Genomic DNA, 17,047 nt, shown 5'->3' with positions numbered 1-17,047 from the left:
CTGATGTGTATAAAACTGATGCCTAATAAGAACCTGCAGTATAAAAAAACAAACAAAACAACTAATACTAAACTTTCATTGGGTTATTTGTATGGAAGCATGTTAATATAAATGTTTCAGACATTACATGAAATTTCTAAAAATCTTATATTTGTACTTGTATGGAAATATGTATGGAAATATGTTAATATAAATGTTTCAGACATTACATGAAATTTCTAAAAATCTTATATGTTCTGGTATAATGTTATAAGTAATAATCCTAGTTATTACTTTAAAATGTATATCTCAGAAATAACTAATTTTCTTGTCAACTGCATTATTATGAACTGTCATCAAATCTTTAACCGTGGTCATTTTTAAGTCTTTTGTCATTTACAGACAGTTCTGGGTGTACTCTGATGATTTTGCAAATATGTTCCTATAAAAGGGTTTCATCTTCAAGAAATACATGGAAAAGACTCTGACGAGTACAGGTTTCTGGTAACGGACTGTACTGCTGAACTGAATGAATAAGCATTTTCAGAACTCTAATGAAACACTGATGAACTCATAAAAGTGCTAACAAAAGATCAAGATGAAAAAAAAAATTAATTACATGGGACTGAGTGAACTGATGAGGATGAGTATAATTTTTGTGACTTTCTGTCTGAATTTAAAAAAAAAAAAAAAAAATTCCACAAGGACTCAGAGGCAAAGAATATACAAATCAATTTTCACTGCAAAGTAAAGGAGCTGTTACAGTGGAGGATTACTGGACTGAATGTCAATACTATGACATAGTATGAGTGTGTTTCATGTTTGGTAATTGCAATCATTGTTGCTTTTGTTGTGGTCATCCATGTACAATGCTTGGTGTCAGTCGATTTATCTCTTGTAAAAATAAAATACAGTGTGTGTGTGTGAAAAAAAAAAAAAAGAAATTTACATAACTTAAAAAAAAAAAAAACAAAAAAAAAACAAATATACTCATGGAGAGAGTCATTCATTTGGGAAACCTCACTCAGGGCTACTGTTCAGGTGTTTGATAGAGGAGTACTATGAAATTCGAGAGGAGAAGTAGACAGAGAACAGATAATAAAGGAGTTTATCCTAGATGCTATAGTAAGTTTTTAAACAAAGGCATACTGTGATCAGATTAGTCTTTCAGAAAGGTCACTTTGAAGGTAAAAATTAGAAACGAAAACTTGGAGAGAGAGAAGACTAAGAGAGAAAGACGAATTGAAGAGTTATTGCAATCACGCAGAAAAGAAGCAATGAAGCACTAAATGGAACAGAGAAATGGTTAAGGGCACAGACCCTAGAGCCAGACTTTGGGTTTGAGTCTCAGCTCCAGTGCTCAGTGACCTTGGATAGATTACTTAAACTTCTTCATGCTTCAGTCTTTTTATCTATAAAATGGGAATAATAATGATATGGGGATTAAATGAGTTAACATTCATAAATTACTTAGACCAGTGCCTGGCACATAAGGAAATGGTACATAGGAGTTGTTGTTGCTGTTATTATTATTATCATTATTACTGAGCTATAGCAATACTAATAGATTAAAAACATTTTTAGGAAGTAGAATCTAGAGGTTTTAGAGACTGATTGAATGGTGGTAGTATGAAAGAAATGTTTAGGCTGACTCCTAAATTTCTGTTTGGATAACTGTGTAATAAATTGTTCCATTTACTAAAATAGGGAATATAGGAAGAACAGATTTGGTGGAGATAATGTTGATTTGGATTTTGGTCATATTGAGTTTGCAATGCCTATGAGAATAGCCAGGAAGCAAATGAAAATGGATCTGAAACTCAGGAAAAGAGCTGGTCTGGAGAAAGAGATCTGGGAGTCCTAAGCTCAGAAGTAGTGACTGAGGTCATAGGCTTGAATGAGCTCACCCAGGGAGAGTGAACAGAGTAAGAATGGCAGAGGGCCCATTCTCCAACCTCAATCCTCAACATGTTTCTTCCATCTAAACTAAACTTCTTGTAATTCTTTGAATAGTCTATGCTCTGTTGCATCTTGGCATCCCTGCACATGCCCTACCAGAAATACCCTTCCTCCTTTTCTGCATTTCAAGTGTCAACTCTTCAACAGCTTTCTTCACAGGCCTCCCCTAAAATTTAGATGCTCTCATGATACACTGTGATTACTTCTACTATAGCACTTATTATATTATATTGTAATTGTTTGTTTACTGGTCTGTCTCTCCTGCTAGACTGAGTTCCCCAAGCACAGAGGCCCCATCTCATTCATCTTTGTGTTCTCAGCATGTGGCACAACGTATGACACACAGAAGGAACTAAGTAAAAGTTTGTAGAATAAATGAAGCACAGCCAGGGCACCAGCTACCCTCTGCTTACCTAGTGCTGCTTCTAATGGCAGCCTCTCCAGTACACAGACTACACCTCTTCTCATAGTAGGTGGGAATTTCTTTTATAGGAGTCTTGGTCAACTGCAGACACAGCTGCTTTCCCTACAGTTCAGTGCTCTTTCCGACTCCCAGGCCAGTTTATGAAAGCTTGTCTGTCACACACATGTACCTGAGCACACATACCCTGTCTGCTCAGGCCTGTGATGTTTGGGCAAGTCTGTCCTTGTATACCCTCCCATGCCCTTTTCTCTTCCTAGCTGTGAACTCTGGGGTAGACAGACAAATACCTTCTCCCTGAGTTACTGATAAACACAGTCCTTTTATACATATACTCTCTTTGCACAGATCCACCCTACCCAGCTCAGAGAAGAAAGCAATGAATCACTGTATACTACCCCACTAAAGGACTAAAGACCTGTCCACTCTGTCAGTGTACCTCCATTGTTAGCTACTCCAAATGTTAGTAGCCATTTCCTAGAGCCCCAGGGGAGCCTTACGTCATGGCCTGATATATGGACTCGATGCCATAGCGCATGGCAAATTCATCCACAATTTCTTGGGCAGTCTCATCAAAGTACACCTTCCATGCATCGTCTCCTCGAGCCTCAGGGATGTGGACTCCTCCACTGCCCTGAATGTCTGTGAGGTAATGGAAGAGGTTCTGTAGAAGACAGAGTAAAATATATATTGATATTAAAGACTTAAATATATGTTGGAGAAAAAAAAAACCTGCTGGTAAAGACCAGGAGAATGTGGATAGGGTTCCATAGAAATTCTGTCCTTCAAGTCATTGCTCAGTAACTCCTGTGGCCCCAGTAGGCTGTTCTCACATTAGTGAAAGAGAACTGAGGCTGGGACTGTTATGTGGGCTGTCCAGGGTAGCACAGTGAGCCAAGAATAAAATAAAAATAGGCTCCAGATCTTCAACCATCTAGCAATCCTACTTATTGTCAAAGGCCCCTCCCAACATTGCTTTCTGGCATCCCATCTACCAAGAGCTGGCTCACCTCATGGAGACACGTATACTGCACATGATACGGGGCTACCTTCTCCTCCCCCTTGATCTCCACATTGATTTGTAGTCGGATAGCTCCTGAGACGGCTGATTTGTCTGTCCTCTTCTCTAGGAAGGAAAGAAGACTGGAGATTGACACCAATGCAACCGCAGACAGCATAGACAGCCCCCAACCTGGCTTAACCCAAGGAAAAGGAGGCACTGACCCAAGTGTTCACCTAATAGGTGAACTCATTCCAGTGACCATATAGTCCACAAATAACCCAGAACTGGCTGGGTGGGAGAAAAGAAGTGCTCAAGGGACTAAAGGCATTAGGGCTGAGTATGAAGATAAAAAGGCCTTCTGAAATCTGGAAAATGTCCAGCCAGAGTGAGTTCCAGACACCCCCACTCCTCTGTCCCCCATCTCTATGCATGGTCAGTTCCCTGTAGGGAAGGCAAGGCTCTGTATAGAGGTATGCTTTGGGGACTGAGTGGTGGTTTTGGTAGATAGGAGTTTCCCCAGGTTCCCCATTCATGCTCTCCCTTTCCAGAAACTTTCTCTGGTCCTGCTTCCTCACCCAAGTTGTACCAGACGTCCATCTCGCCACTCAGTGTTCGAACCTCAATGATGGTTTGGCCAAGGAAATCATCAGACTCTCGCTTTAGCCGTTGCTTTACTCTTGACTTGATGTCATCATCCTCATCCCACACACGTACCTTAATGCGGTCGGAAGAGTTGTGGCACTCACTGTGAAAGAATTAGGAAGGCTCTGTTACAAAGAGACCCAGGAGCCCCCACTCTTATTACTTCCAATTCCCTCCCAAAGCTCTATCAGCTGCACTTGAGGCCCTGCAGAGGAAGAGAAGGAGTCAAAGAACAGTGGTACTCAAGTCCCAAGTGAGTCAGGCTATCCCAGCAAATGGCTCTTCATTCCTTAGCTTGGGTAGCTCTCTACATACCATTATCCAGTCCTTATTGCCCTGGGACAAAAGCGAGGAGGGGAGGAGTAATTAGGGACAATTCTGGTTTCCTATCAGCTAGCTGTACCAACAAAACCAACAGAAAACAGCCAGACGGATGCCGCAGAGCCCTAGGAAGCAGCTGCTAGTTGCCTCCCCAGAATCCTATATGAAGTCCCTAAAGGTGTTAAATGTTCATGGTAAGTCCATCTGGTCATATATGCTTTAGCTTTCTACCTAACACCCCCATCTGTCTAAGAATGTGCTTGGTGAATTTCTTTTCTTTTTTTTTTTTTTTTTTTGATGTCTGATCTTATTTATTTGTTACTCTTAGAACATCTCATTTTTGACTGGACTCAGACTTAGAAGTAGAAGCTCTCAGGGAGGACAGCCTCCGTCTCTTGGCAATCTGTTCCTGGCGTTTTTCTTTGGCCTCCTTCATTCTCTTGGCCAAAAGTTTAGCATATTCTGCAGCCTCTTCCTTATTTTTCTTAGTACGCTGTTTCTTCAGAGCAATTCGCCGACGTTTGTGTTGCAGAACACGTGGAGTAACAAGACGCTGAATCTTGGGTGCTTTGGTCCTAGGTTTCTTACCTTCTTTGTTTAGGGGCTTTCTCACAACGTGCTGGCGGACATCATCTTCTTTAGAGAGATTGAAAAGCTTGCGGATTCTGCTAGATCTTTTGGGCCCCAGGCGACGAGGCACAGTAGTATCAGTGAGTCCAGGAATATCCTTCTCCCCTTTTTTTACAATGACCAAATTGAGAACGCTCAGATTGGCATCCACAATGCAACCCCGTACAGATTTGCGCCTTCTTTCTCCAGTCCTCCTTGGTCTGTAACAGGAATGCCCCTGACTCAGTAGCAGGCGGACTCGGCCATGGGTCAAGACACCCTGCTTCATGGGGAAACCCTGTTTGTCGTTCCCACCACTGATTCGGACCACATAACCCTTCCATTCTTCACCCAGAGCGTCAGCAGCAACTTCTGTGGCCATATGCTTCTCATAAAAGGTACGAAGTTTTCGTTCATCGTCCACTTCAATGAGTTTCTGGCAGCCAGTGGCCGGGAAAGAGATGTTCAGCTTCATTCTGAAGCGGCCGACCGCCTCTGAGGCGCCACGAAAAAGAGCTTGGTGAATTTCTATCATTCTTTAATATCCACTTGAATAATCATTTCCTCTATGGTGTTTGCTTTCGAGGAGGTAGTTTGCTCAGGTTCCTCCCTCACTCTCTCCTTCCCCAGCAGTTGCTTTCTGGATCCCTGTTGCCTTATCCAAAAGTTGTACTTGGCAGAATCTGCTGCTCCTTACCCTATGTTCTCATAATATCTTTGCACATTCCATTAAAATATTATAGTATAGCTACTGGTCTTCTGAAAAATAATAGACAAATCATCAATCAGCCTCTTGAAGCCAGGGATTGTCTTATACATTTTTCGATACACAACATCATGTGTAGTGTCTTATACAGAATACAAATTGCTTGCTAAATGATAAAAGTGGGCAAAATTGACTATACAGCCAATTCATTTAGAATTAATCATAGGTAATATTCAAGCAGGAACCATTCAGCTTCTTGAAAAACAAGTGCTCCCCCCAGTAACTACTGCCTCTGGATTAGAGACTGATTTTATTGGTCCCAATCCCTTCCCCAATCCCCTTCCAAGGAGCCAACAGAAAAAGGTCTCTACATAAGCTGCCTGCTTGGCTGATTCAAAGTCCTGGTCCTAGGCATTAGGGGCTGTGACAAAGCATCTGGATTTACCAGACATTAGTCCAAGTCCTCGGCTAGAGCTTGCCGTTTTTCAACAACCATCCCTCATTGTCATATGAAATAGTCTATAAAAAAGTGAGATAATTAATAAAGGAGTAGGGAGTGAAAGCTGAGGCAGAAAGAAAAGCAGAGCCCTTAAGGAAAATGGAAAATTCTCCAAATCCCAGGTTTCCATCTTCAAGCCAGAATTATCCAGTTGTAGGACAAAGATGTTCCCTCCCCACTCCCTAGAAGAGACTAACCCTTCCTAGGCAGGATGGCAGGGCTGGAAGGTACACAGTTGGGTGGGCAGTCCCTGGCTCTGTCACTCAGCAGTAGTACAATAAAATCTTCCTAGCACTAGAAAAAGCAGTATGGGACACCCAAAGGCCCCTTTAATAGCCCTAGTTAAGACAGGGCTTGGGTACAGTAACCCTGATACAATAGTCCATGAGAAGAAACCCAGAGAAAGAATAGCTGCTACCCAATTGAAGTATGTGAGAAATGGGTTTTCTCCACTGCCTCTGACCCATCTCTCTTAGACCCCAAGCCCAGAAAAAAGAGATTTAATGCTGCTCCCAAAATATACACAGTCCCAGGTAAGACAAAGCCCACTATGACTTACAAATGGAACTTCTCCTCCCAGACAGGATTCAGGTTCCCAAAAATGGTCTTGGTACGCTTCTTGGTTTTGCCCACTTGCACAGTCACATAAGGGTCACTGGATCCTGTCTTGTCCTTGGCTTGTAGGCCCTGGGCACACACCACTGCAACCCAAATGCACATAGAAGGAGGCTTCAGAGTACACTCCAGAAGTCATAAGCCCTCCAAAGTATGACTCATATTTCCCATCTTAGAGCAGCCTCTATCTGCTCCTTGCACAGGAGCAGATTTTCTCACTCCTCCACATCTACCCTTAGCCCTAAGCCATGAGGCTTTCCCTCAAAGCCTAGCCCAAGAATCCTACCTCCCCACTGGACCCTAACTGACCACTTACCCCTACACTTACCCCAATAGGTCCTTATCTGCTCTGATACATGCTTGCTTCAGCCATATCCACCCAGTTAGTAAATCACTGGTTAACTATTCACTGATCTCCTGCCTGTCCCCTTACCCCCACCCTCCCTGCTCTTATAATATCAAACTGTTAACCAAGTCTATAATATCAGACTGTTACCAAATCCTTGTAACAGTCATTCATATTGTTTGCAGGTGCCAGTCTTGCCTCTCCCAGCGCCCCCTGGCATCAGAGTCTAGGAGAGGAGCAGTGATGAACAATGAGGCCCTCCCTCTTCCTTCATTCTGTGCTCCTTCTCCCCAGCCCCTGCTCCCTCACACTCAGGATGCTTCTTCCCCAGGCTCCTCCCCATAGCCAAGGCCCTCCTGTCCTCTCAAACTCTGGCCTGCTCACCAGTTATGGTAATCTTGGCTGACCATTTGGAGGTGCCATCCAGCACACTCTGCTTCACTGTTTTCATCTGTTGCACATGGGCAACTTTGCTCACATTGAAGACATCCCGGATAACTTCAAAGATCTCCGGCTTATTCCGCTCTCGGATCTTCATGCGGTCCTTCATGGCCATGATAATGTTCTGTGTCCGGTCTTCCGCTCCATGTTTAGAGCTCTTTTCTGCAGCCCCTGAAGAATGGCCAGAGACAGAAAGTAGGGTAACCAACAGGCCACCTACCAGACCAAGGATCAGGATGAAGAATGGGGCCAGGGAGAGGTCACTGCGCAGTGGGAGAAGCTTAGGAAGACACTGGTATGTCTCTGGGAAAAGCTGATCTCTGTGGGGCCTGCTAGAGCTTAATGCCTAGCCAGTGGAGTTTAAAACGCAACTCAAAGAGTAGCAAAAAGTTGATCATCGTTATGGGGGTGTATTATTCTATTCTCTCTATTTAGATATATGTTGAGTTTTTCATCAAAAAAGAAAAACAAAAAATGTAGCTCAGTCTGCAGTTGTCTTTGTCTTTCTTCCATCTGCATGCTTGTTGAGAGATACCCTCCAAGTCTAAGGCCAAAATATCAAAATGGGTATCCCAGTTATCAGGGAGGGGTTGTGGATGGGTACAACAACTCCACCAATCTCATCCGAATGCCAAGCCATGATACAGATCTCAGAATTCGTCACAGCACATAGCTGGGTTCTGCCCCATGGCTCCAGTGTCTTTAATCTCAGAAAATAGTGTGGTATGGTGAGAAAAGTATGGCCTTTGGTATCAGAGAGACTTGAGTTCAAATCCTGACTCCACTACTCCCTGCTGGGTAAGTAGGCTTCTTCTAAGAGAAGAGAATGTCACTTATCTCTCAGGATTTGTAATAAGCATTATATTAGATAGCATATATAAAGCATCTAGCCCAGTGCCTGCCATCTAGCACTGGGCTAGATGCTTTATTTATTGAGTAATAAACAGTCCCTATTATTGTTACCATCATTATTATCCTGGCAAGGCCAAGGGCCATTTTCACCAGCCATGACCCCAGCCAGCTCATCTCAAAGGTCAGTAAGCTTCCTCTGCTGTCCTAAGGATTATAGCAGAACACAGACTCCTCCAGTGTATTTCACCAACCAGGCTTCTCAGGGCAGAGGACCCATCCTTCCTTTATTGGTCCTGCAGACTGGCTCTTAACCTCTCTCCAGTCTCCAAAGACTTAGGCCTTAACTACAAAACTTGGAGCAAAGGACAAAGGTCAACATCTGCAGCCTAACCCTGGGAGGATGGAAAGCAGGTTTTCTGTCCAGTGAAGCCTACAGAAGGGCATTTAATTCCACTCTGTGCTTCACAGAAGCCTTAGTCAGAAGACGTTTTCTGATAAATGAAAAATGACCTGGGCTGCAACCTACTCTTGCCATTTAGCATACCCCATGTAATGCTATTTACCTGGACTGGGACCTCTGAAAGGTTCTTAAAGGGAAGATGGACACCCTGGCTACAGAGCACCATTTCAGAGGCTTCCAGCAAGCAGCCTATGCAGCCAGTTGCTAGTTCTCGCAATTAAAGCAGGGGCCTGCTGGCACCTGTGCTTGTCGTCCCCTCATGATGGATTTGGGCAAAGTCATCACCAGCATCCAACTTCTGCTATGTTCTGCCTGTCTCTTCATGTCTACTATAGCCATGCCCCTGGCACCAATCTAGCATTCTTCAAAGAAAGACATTTTAAGTCAACAATTCCTCGAGGCTTCTTCCTGGGCCCCTTTTATGTCACATATCTTTCCTTGGGATAATGAAGTGCTGTGAGTCTAAAGGCGACCTTCCTTTCTCCTACCACAATCCTTGAAGCTTTCATTGCTATGGCTTGGCTCTGAGTAACACCTGAAGACCTGGAGGGGTGAGAAAATACTTTTCCACATCCCACATCCCCTACCCCTGCTCTTCCTGGGGTCTAGCTATAGCAGCGCAAGCCCAGCAGGAGTGGAGCAAGGAGGTAAGAACTTGGAGTGCTACCACCTCCTGTGACAGAGACTTGTTGCTTTTCCTGCTCCTGTTTTCCCCATTCTATCATGGGAGCACAAGTCACATATTTAGCAAGGGCCTTGGGAGTGTGGCACATTCTCCATCTGGACCTCTGCCTAATCCATTTGAAACTTCTGTTCTTGGCACTGTTGTCTAAATGTTCCAACTATAAGCAAGGAATAAATTCCAGCTTCCCTGAGTCCTAGGGTCTAGACCTCAGGAGGTTCCTCTGTGAGGCCTAGAACCTCACAGAACTCTCTCTTCTCATTAGTTTTAAACATGCTCTAGTCATTTGGGCAATATGGCCACCATGGTGTGTACAACACTCAAGCATAGCCTCTGGGATCATCTGAATCCTGGAAGGGATTTTTATCTCCATCAGAGGACCATAGAAAGCTCAACAGATTTTTCCTAAAGGTGCTTAAGAGAGTGCTACAAGACCTGTTATTTGGAATGGCAATGTCTCTTGACTTAGGACCCTACTTTCTCTAAAAAGGAAAGAACTTCAGAATCAGGTAGAATAGAGGGATGATGTCCCAGCCACCCTAGCTCTTTGTCGCCAGACTATTTTGGAGAGGCCCTGCTGCCCATGTTCCCCACCCGTCACCCCACAGGGACACTCACGCTGCAGGCAGTCGGCATTGAGCAGGTCCTGGCACTTCTCGTGACACTTGACTCCACACTCGCTGCAGCGCATGCCCTGCCGGGCAATGCCCCAGAGCAGGCCTTCACACTCATAGCAGTAGGTCGGGGTAGTGGCCGTCCAGACCTCAAAGTTGTGGGGTGTGGTGCACGAGATGGGATAGATTAAGGCCTGCAGGGTTTTCTTATACACATGGGATTTCTGAAAGACACATATCCCATAACCCACCAGCGACTTCAGTTCTCTGCTGGGAGATGCCAGAACTAAGACCCTTGCAGGGCTCTCAAGACCCTGGTTTCTCCTCTGGCAATGGAGGAGATGCTTTAGCTTGGCCCAGCCCACAGCCCAGCCTGGCAGAAAGAAGCCCTCCACATCATGTGCTCCTGGTCATCCAAGATAGGTCTGACCTGAATGCTGGGCCTGAGCCTTGTCCCAGTATTCAGGCTTTTTTAGGGAAACAAAGGGTACTAGGCTTACCATAAAACCCTGACATTGGTGGTCACATACTCCAACGTGAGATTAAGGTTTACCCCTGGTCTGGACCCTTGCCTCTCCCAGTGTAGAAAACTTGATGCTATCTGTTTCATTAACAGAGTGTGCCCAACACTTTTGAATTCCCAGTAAGTTTGGCTACAGAGATGTTCACTGGACCATAGGCCAGTGGACTCTTGAAAGCCCATGGGTCACTTACCAGCTCTTCATCCTTGAGAGATGTGCGTGTAGCCATTGCAGAAGTAATTCCTGCCTTCCGGGACTGGACCAATGACTGTGAGAGAAGACTTGTTGTCAGCCCTGGCTACTACCAAGGGCTAGGCAAAGCCCTGGGGAGGGAGTTTCAGTGACCAAAGCTATTTGATGATAACTCACTATGTTCTCTCTATTTTTACTGTCATTCACAGGGGATTGCCATGGATAATAGGTAATAAGCACCTGAGGTCAATATCCAAATCCAAGGCCCTCAGGGACTGTTCTAACAATGACAGAACAGCACTTCTCTCAGGGTACCTATCATCCAAAGAGTTTTTAGGTATCTGACCCCACAGAAACTCCTTGTTTAAAGGAAGGCAAAGGAAAATGAAAAGTTTAGAATTACAGTCCGAAACAGGTCATTAAGAATAGGATAGACACACAACTCTGACAGAGTCACAGTCAAGAACCATCACTGGGAACTATGATTCTATTCTATATCCTCTATTCTCTGGTACCACCCCCTGTCACACAATCCCAGGAAGCTGTGGAGGCCAAAAGCCCAAATGAGCAGGGCACTTGAAAGTGAAAGGGGCAATGTAGCCTCATTGAAATCAAGCAGGGTAGGGGGTTAAATGTGACAGCTATGATGCCCTGCTAGCCAGGCTCTTATATAGAGGGGCCCATGAATCTGCCAAGCCCAAGCTTCAGGGACAGCCCCTGGAGAGGCACACGGTTTCCCTAAAGCAGGGACACTAGGCAGACAGAAGTCACTGTATCAGCCTAAGCAGGCAGAACAGTTGGGATGTGCCCAGGTGGCTTGGGATATGGACTCTTATAAAGCACAGAAAGGGGCTCTGGAGACACTTACCATAGCCTGTGCAGAGGAGAGCAGAGAAAGGAACAACATGATGTTAAAGCCCCACAAGGGCATGAAAGCTTTCAGAGACAACTGAGAGGTTTCTTCCCTATAGTCCAAAGTAGGAAACATGTCCCAACCCCCTCTGCCTCTATCCACTAAAAACTGTCTTCAACCCAGACAGACCAGGGCCCAAGGCCTAGAAGGCGAGTTATGCCATAAAGCGAAATATGGGCAAGGTTAAAAGACAGAGGAGGGGAAACAAGAAGTGAATAAGATACTGCTATCCAATCAGTTAAACAAAAAAAAAGCTGGTGAGCAAGGAGGAAGAAGATGAGAAAAAGTAGGAAGAAAAGAAAGGAAGAAGAGAAAAAAGAGGAGATGAAAGACAATGAAAGATGTAATAAAGAAGAGATGACATCAGAATTTATCTTCATCCAACCAGCTTGATGAAGAGTTGGTGGGAAAAGAGGTGCATTAGAAAGGAGGAAAAAGGGAAAGATACAAATAGCAGGGGGAAGAAGAAGGAAAGAAAGAAATGATGAAGAGAAAATGGCAGAGGATACTTATACTCAGTCAGTTAAGTAGGGAGAAACTGGTGGAGAATAAAGAGCACAGTAAGGAGGAAAAATCAAAAAAGGAGTGGATAGAAAAAACAAAATAGACTGAATAGGGAGAAAAAGAGAAGAAAATAGGAGTAGAAAATGGTAATAAGAAAAAGGGTTCAAGTCTTACTGAATATCTGGCTCCGAGACTCTGAGATGACCTGGGTACCACTCTACCCCCACTACTCACTAAACTACAGAAAATTCCTTGAGCTGATTCTGCCTTAGGAGGTATGAGCCCAGATAGGAGCTTCTGGTCATGCTGGAGGTCCTGAGATGAGCTTTAACTCCTAAGCCTGTATCAATTCAATTCCACAAATTGTTATCACTACCTCCCAATGCTAGACACGAGGGTACAGAGATAGTCTAGAAAACCTATGTCTTGGGAGACTTCACTTGACCTCCAAGAAGGAGTCACATTTGTCATGCCCATCACACATGAATCTCAATTATCTAGGTCAGGACCAGAGGATGTTTCCATTACAGGTCATCAGAGAAGGCTATAGAGATACCTAGAGGAGATGAATAACTAGAAGATGACCCTGGAGCCCAGCTTTGAGGGTCCAAGCTACAAATGTTCTAGTAGGAGCTTCAGCTAATGAAGAACCTGGGGCTCTGACAAGGGAGTGAGGTAATGTAAGGTCCTACTGAAGCCATCACAAAGTCTCAGTAAAGCTTTAAATGATTGATCATCAGACTAATATTTGTCACTAAAGGCCCCACTTCCAGTCCTGAAAGCTTGCCAAGTCCCAATGGGGGATATCCCAAGGCTACAGCCTAAGCCTTCACAAGAGTCCTTACTCACCAGATCGCTGACAAGTGGCAGTGGCTTCTTTCTGCGTAGATCTGGCATGCTGTCAATGCCATAGAGCCCTCCAGCTGGCCTGAGGAGAGAAGAAAATATATCAGGACCTTTAGTCTCACCTTGAGTTACTGGCAGTTCAATGTTCCATCCTCCTTGCTCATCTTCTCCTCAGAGGAAGATGAACTGACCTCCACCGTGTGCCTTTAAGAGGGGTAAGGAGGACAGAAAGTGAGTGAAATAAAGCCATGGGATGACAAACAATGGAATCTGCTCTCAGTGTCTCCTTCTGAGGTTTTAGCCAAGGATTGAGAGCTCTTTTATCCCACTGCGCCAGTCCAAGGCTCCTTTGTTTATTTGAAGGCCCTTGTGCTCAAGAAAGCAAGGTGGGAATTGGTGGTTAAGATAGCTCCTCCTTACACTCAGGCCAGACTCAAGATAAGTCTTTGCTGACCTGTGCTAGAACAGAGCCCACAGGAAGAGCTCTATAGAAAAGCTGCTGCCTAGGTGAGCAAGACTGACAAACAATAACATGTAGAAGGAGACCTTCTCCAACCTGAGTAAAAGAGTCACCAGTTCTGCCTATCCAAGCCTCCTGAAGAAAAAGGGTCTCCACGGAAAGAGGAGCCTGCATAATCAAATGGAGGCAGGGGAAGTGGATGAGAGACTTCCAAAAGATCATTTGGGGGAAAAAAGACCATTTAAGAAGGAAACAGCAAAGTGCCTCAGAGTCTGGCCTAGCCCTATGGTCACATCAACAGGGACCAGGAAAAAATTACAGCTGGAGAAACTTGAGATTTCTAAAACTTTTATACCTTTTCTATACTTACTAATTTTGTTGTTGTTTGTCTGTTCCTCCATAACAATATGCAATAAAAATACAGAGAATTTCCCCAAAAGAACACCCTTCTCACCTTGAGATAACCTGGATTTCATCCCCAACTCTTCTACTAGTTCACTACATGTCCTCTGCCAAACTTCCTTCCTCTCTTTGGGTCCTGGTGTCACTTCCATAAAATGAGGAGGATGAACTATAAAACCTCTCTGACCTTTTGGAAGCTATTCTGAGCTTCAATTAAAATAACTCATGTACTTGGTTTTAATGAAAGCAACGAGGTGGGGAAATCAGGGTGGCTGGGTTGTACACCACAGCTGGTCTGAAAAGAGAAATGTCACAGAAGAATAAGTGTGTACTGCCAGCTATATAGGTCAAAAATGGAGCCACAAATTGGGTCAAGGCCAGGAATTGGAACAGGCAACCCGATATGCTGATTTCTAATAATCTAGCTTCCTGAATACAGGCAGTGAACTTTGTTCTCAATGAGACTACCACACCTATGGTAGATCGAAACTTGTGACAACTTCCAAGGACTAAGCTGAAGGATGGGAAAGAAGACAACAGGGAGGCATTTAGAAAATCACTGCATGGCTCCATTCAAAAATAGCCTGGATATGTTCCACCGGCATGTATGGATTTTAAAAGTATTTGAAGAAAAAAGCTAAAGCCCTGAAGAAGGGCTGTTGAAGAAGCAACTGGTGCCACAAGTTTTTTGCTAATTCTGAAAACTATAAAATGCACTCCTTAAGCCGAGAAGTTTTTTTTTGCAACACAAGTGAGTTTTGACAAAAGAAGGGTGGCTCTTTCACATGTTTAGCTCTTGCTATATAAAAGACAAATCACAAGGAAAAGGAGCACTTAAAAATATAGTAGATAACTTTATGATCTAATCTCTTCTCTTCCCTGGTGACGAGGAAGAGGAGGCAGCCACTGAGCATTTTGATGTCCGAAGGCCTTCGTGGGACAAGGAGGGAAGGAACGTTCTCACGCTCCTGAGGAGTGTATGTGGGGGTGTGGGTGGCGCAGGCGTTTAAGCGCTCTTCTCTCTCAAGCACAGTCAGTGAGTTACAGGCAGCAGTCGAGCAGTTTGAAATGCCTCTCTGGTGCGATCACATGGGTCTGAAACTCCCAGACAGACAGAACACACAGAGCTCCTATGGGACGCTACTTACGTCTTCACTACAGTGGAATGGAATAAGTAGGTGACTCACAACAGCTGAAGCAGGATGGAGCCCAGGGAGTAATCTAATCAGCGACACTATCAACAGTGGAATAGAAGGAAACTGTCTCTAAACGCAGATGTGTTTCTAGTTTCCTCGTTCCCATACATAAAGGGTATATCACCACTATGATGCAATACATCAGAAATTCCAGAGGTAAGGATAGGGGAGCCCCAAAGTTCCCTCCCCTGCAAAGCTCTCTCTTCTGTCTCTGAGGAATCAGTCTGCAGAGTTCTCTCCTCTGCCCCAGAGAACCAAGCAGTCTCTACAGTGGAATCTCTTCCTTCCCCAGAATCCAGCTGATGAAGCTGTTTCTCCTGCTTCCCAAGGGAAAAGCTAGAAGCAGCATAAGATCCACAGAAACCTTGTAGTACAACACTTACCCTTCTGGGAGCCACTGGGGCAAAGAGGTATCACCATCATCTGCAATCTTTAAAGAGAGAGAGAGGAAAAAAAGTTAGATCCAGGGAGAGACAGGAGATTGCCATATTTCTTTGGTCAAGCAGTGAGCAATAAAGTAGGAAGCTCAGAGCAGTGTAGGTCACATACACCACGTGGTGACATAACCAGTCTGATGTGTAAGCCAATTCCATGATCAGCCAGGGCAACAAGCAGGCTGCTGAAATGAGTGGTACTTCACCTCCCTTCTCCCCAGTGAACAGGGAGGATATAAGGCCAAGCTCACAGAGATCCCAGGACTAAGGTCCACTGGGAATGTGAGAGCTGCCAGAACTTACAGGCCCTCACACAACCCACTGGTATATATAATAGCAAGCCAAAGCCAAGAGAAGGGTCCATGCAGGCTTCCACGCCTCACTAAAGCAAAAGGACAATTTCACATGGAGTCCAGTCTTCTTCCAGCTATATTCCTAAGTTCTGTTGGCTGCCCCAGAGTCAGACCTGGTCTTTCTGGATTCCTATCTCATCTTGTGATTTGACTTGGCCTAGGTTCCTTGAAGCTCTAACTCACTGACACTGAGTACAGTCTACATTTGATAAGCTCTATTTAACAAGAGAACCCAGGGCAGATTAGACACTCGGATTATCACTCTGGTGAATTTTATGAGCTCTACAATAAGAAGTTGAAAATTGAGGCACCAAATAACTCAAGGAAGGAACAGTTAGAAAACACGTTTTAAAGGTTTCTGTAAAAAAAACCCAAAGCAAATCCTTCAAGCAGTGTACAGAGAGAGTTCCAAAGCTGCCAGGGCTCTCCAGAGAACCAATGGTCCATGCTGTGAACCAATGGTCCCTGCTGTTTAGGCTCAACAGACCTAGTGCTAGCGGGTCTGGGGTTTCCCATCCCTCCTTGTACCCCTCCACTCCCAACAACTTCCCTGCCTCCTGAGACCTGGGTCCAGCTAACTATCCTCAGCAAATGAGCTCCAGAACAAGGGAGGCAGAAGTAAGCTGTTAAGCTCTGGACAGGGGGCGAAGTTTTGGGAGGGCTAAAGATGGGAAAAGTTACAGACAAAATGAGGCGAGAGTACAAAAAGGAGAGGTAGGACAGGTTAATGAGTGATGTAAAAGTGGGTAAGAATGACTCTGGATCAGCAGTAGGCTTAAGATGAACTTTGGATTTAAGATCCTTTTCAATAAGACCCTTCTCAGGTTGCCTGTACTCTAATCAAGCCTATCTGTCTACTGCCTACAGCCCTTCATGACCACATTTCGCTGCTTCTGCCTGCTGTCCTGGTTCTATGAGTGGGATGATATGGTAGAGGGAGGGCCAGGCCCAAAAGGCAGCCAGAAGTGGTTGAATCAAGCCTCCTAAGGTTCCTGTGAGGGGTAGCCCATCCCTAAATCCCCAGATCCTACCAACCAGAACTTATCCTCCCTTTGGAAACAGTCACCGCACTGAGCA

General features: G+C 44.6%; 1 protein-coding gene and 1 pseudogene across 7 annotated transcripts in view; both read right to left on the bottom strand.

Annotated features, from left to right (window-relative positions):
- Positions 1 to 17,047, bottom strand: part of UNC13B (unc-13 homolog B) — a 239,625-nt gene that overhangs the window by 25,205 nt on the left and 197,373 nt on the right. For all 6 annotated transcript variants that reach the window (XM_082401357.1, XM_082401353.1, XM_082401355.1 and 3 more), the window contains 9 exons: positions 15,567 to 15,613; positions 13,129 to 13,207; positions 10,864 to 10,938; positions 10,154 to 10,373; positions 7,485 to 7,712; positions 6,699 to 6,840; positions 3,938 to 4,107; positions 3,370 to 3,485; positions 2,860 to 3,023 (listed from right to left, as the gene is read on the bottom strand). In XM_082401357.1, the coding sequence (XP_082257483.1) occupies positions 2,860 to 3,023; positions 3,370 to 3,485; positions 3,938 to 4,107; positions 6,699 to 6,840; positions 7,485 to 7,712; positions 10,154 to 10,373; positions 10,864 to 10,938; positions 13,129 to 13,207; positions 15,567 to 15,613 (1,241 nt within the window). The remainder of the gene's footprint in view (positions 1 to 2,859; positions 3,024 to 3,369; positions 3,486 to 3,937; positions 4,108 to 6,698; positions 6,841 to 7,484; positions 7,713 to 10,153; positions 10,374 to 10,863; positions 10,939 to 13,128; positions 13,208 to 15,566; positions 15,614 to 17,047) is intronic.
- On the bottom strand, positions 4,594 to 5,484 carry LOC309633100 (small ribosomal subunit protein eS6 pseudogene; annotated as a pseudogene). The gene has a single exon. The product of its transcript is annotated as a small ribosomal subunit protein eS6 pseudogene (transcript).

The sequence above is a fragment of the Balaenoptera borealis genome (assembly GCF_965194805.1).
Source record: "Balaenoptera borealis genome assembly, chromosome: 8".
Taxonomy (NCBI): Eukaryota; Metazoa; Chordata; class Mammalia; order Artiodactyla; family Balaenopteridae; genus Balaenoptera; species Balaenoptera borealis.
Note: the sequence above shows the minus strand (reverse complement) of the source record. Positions and strands in the feature narration are given on the sequence as shown.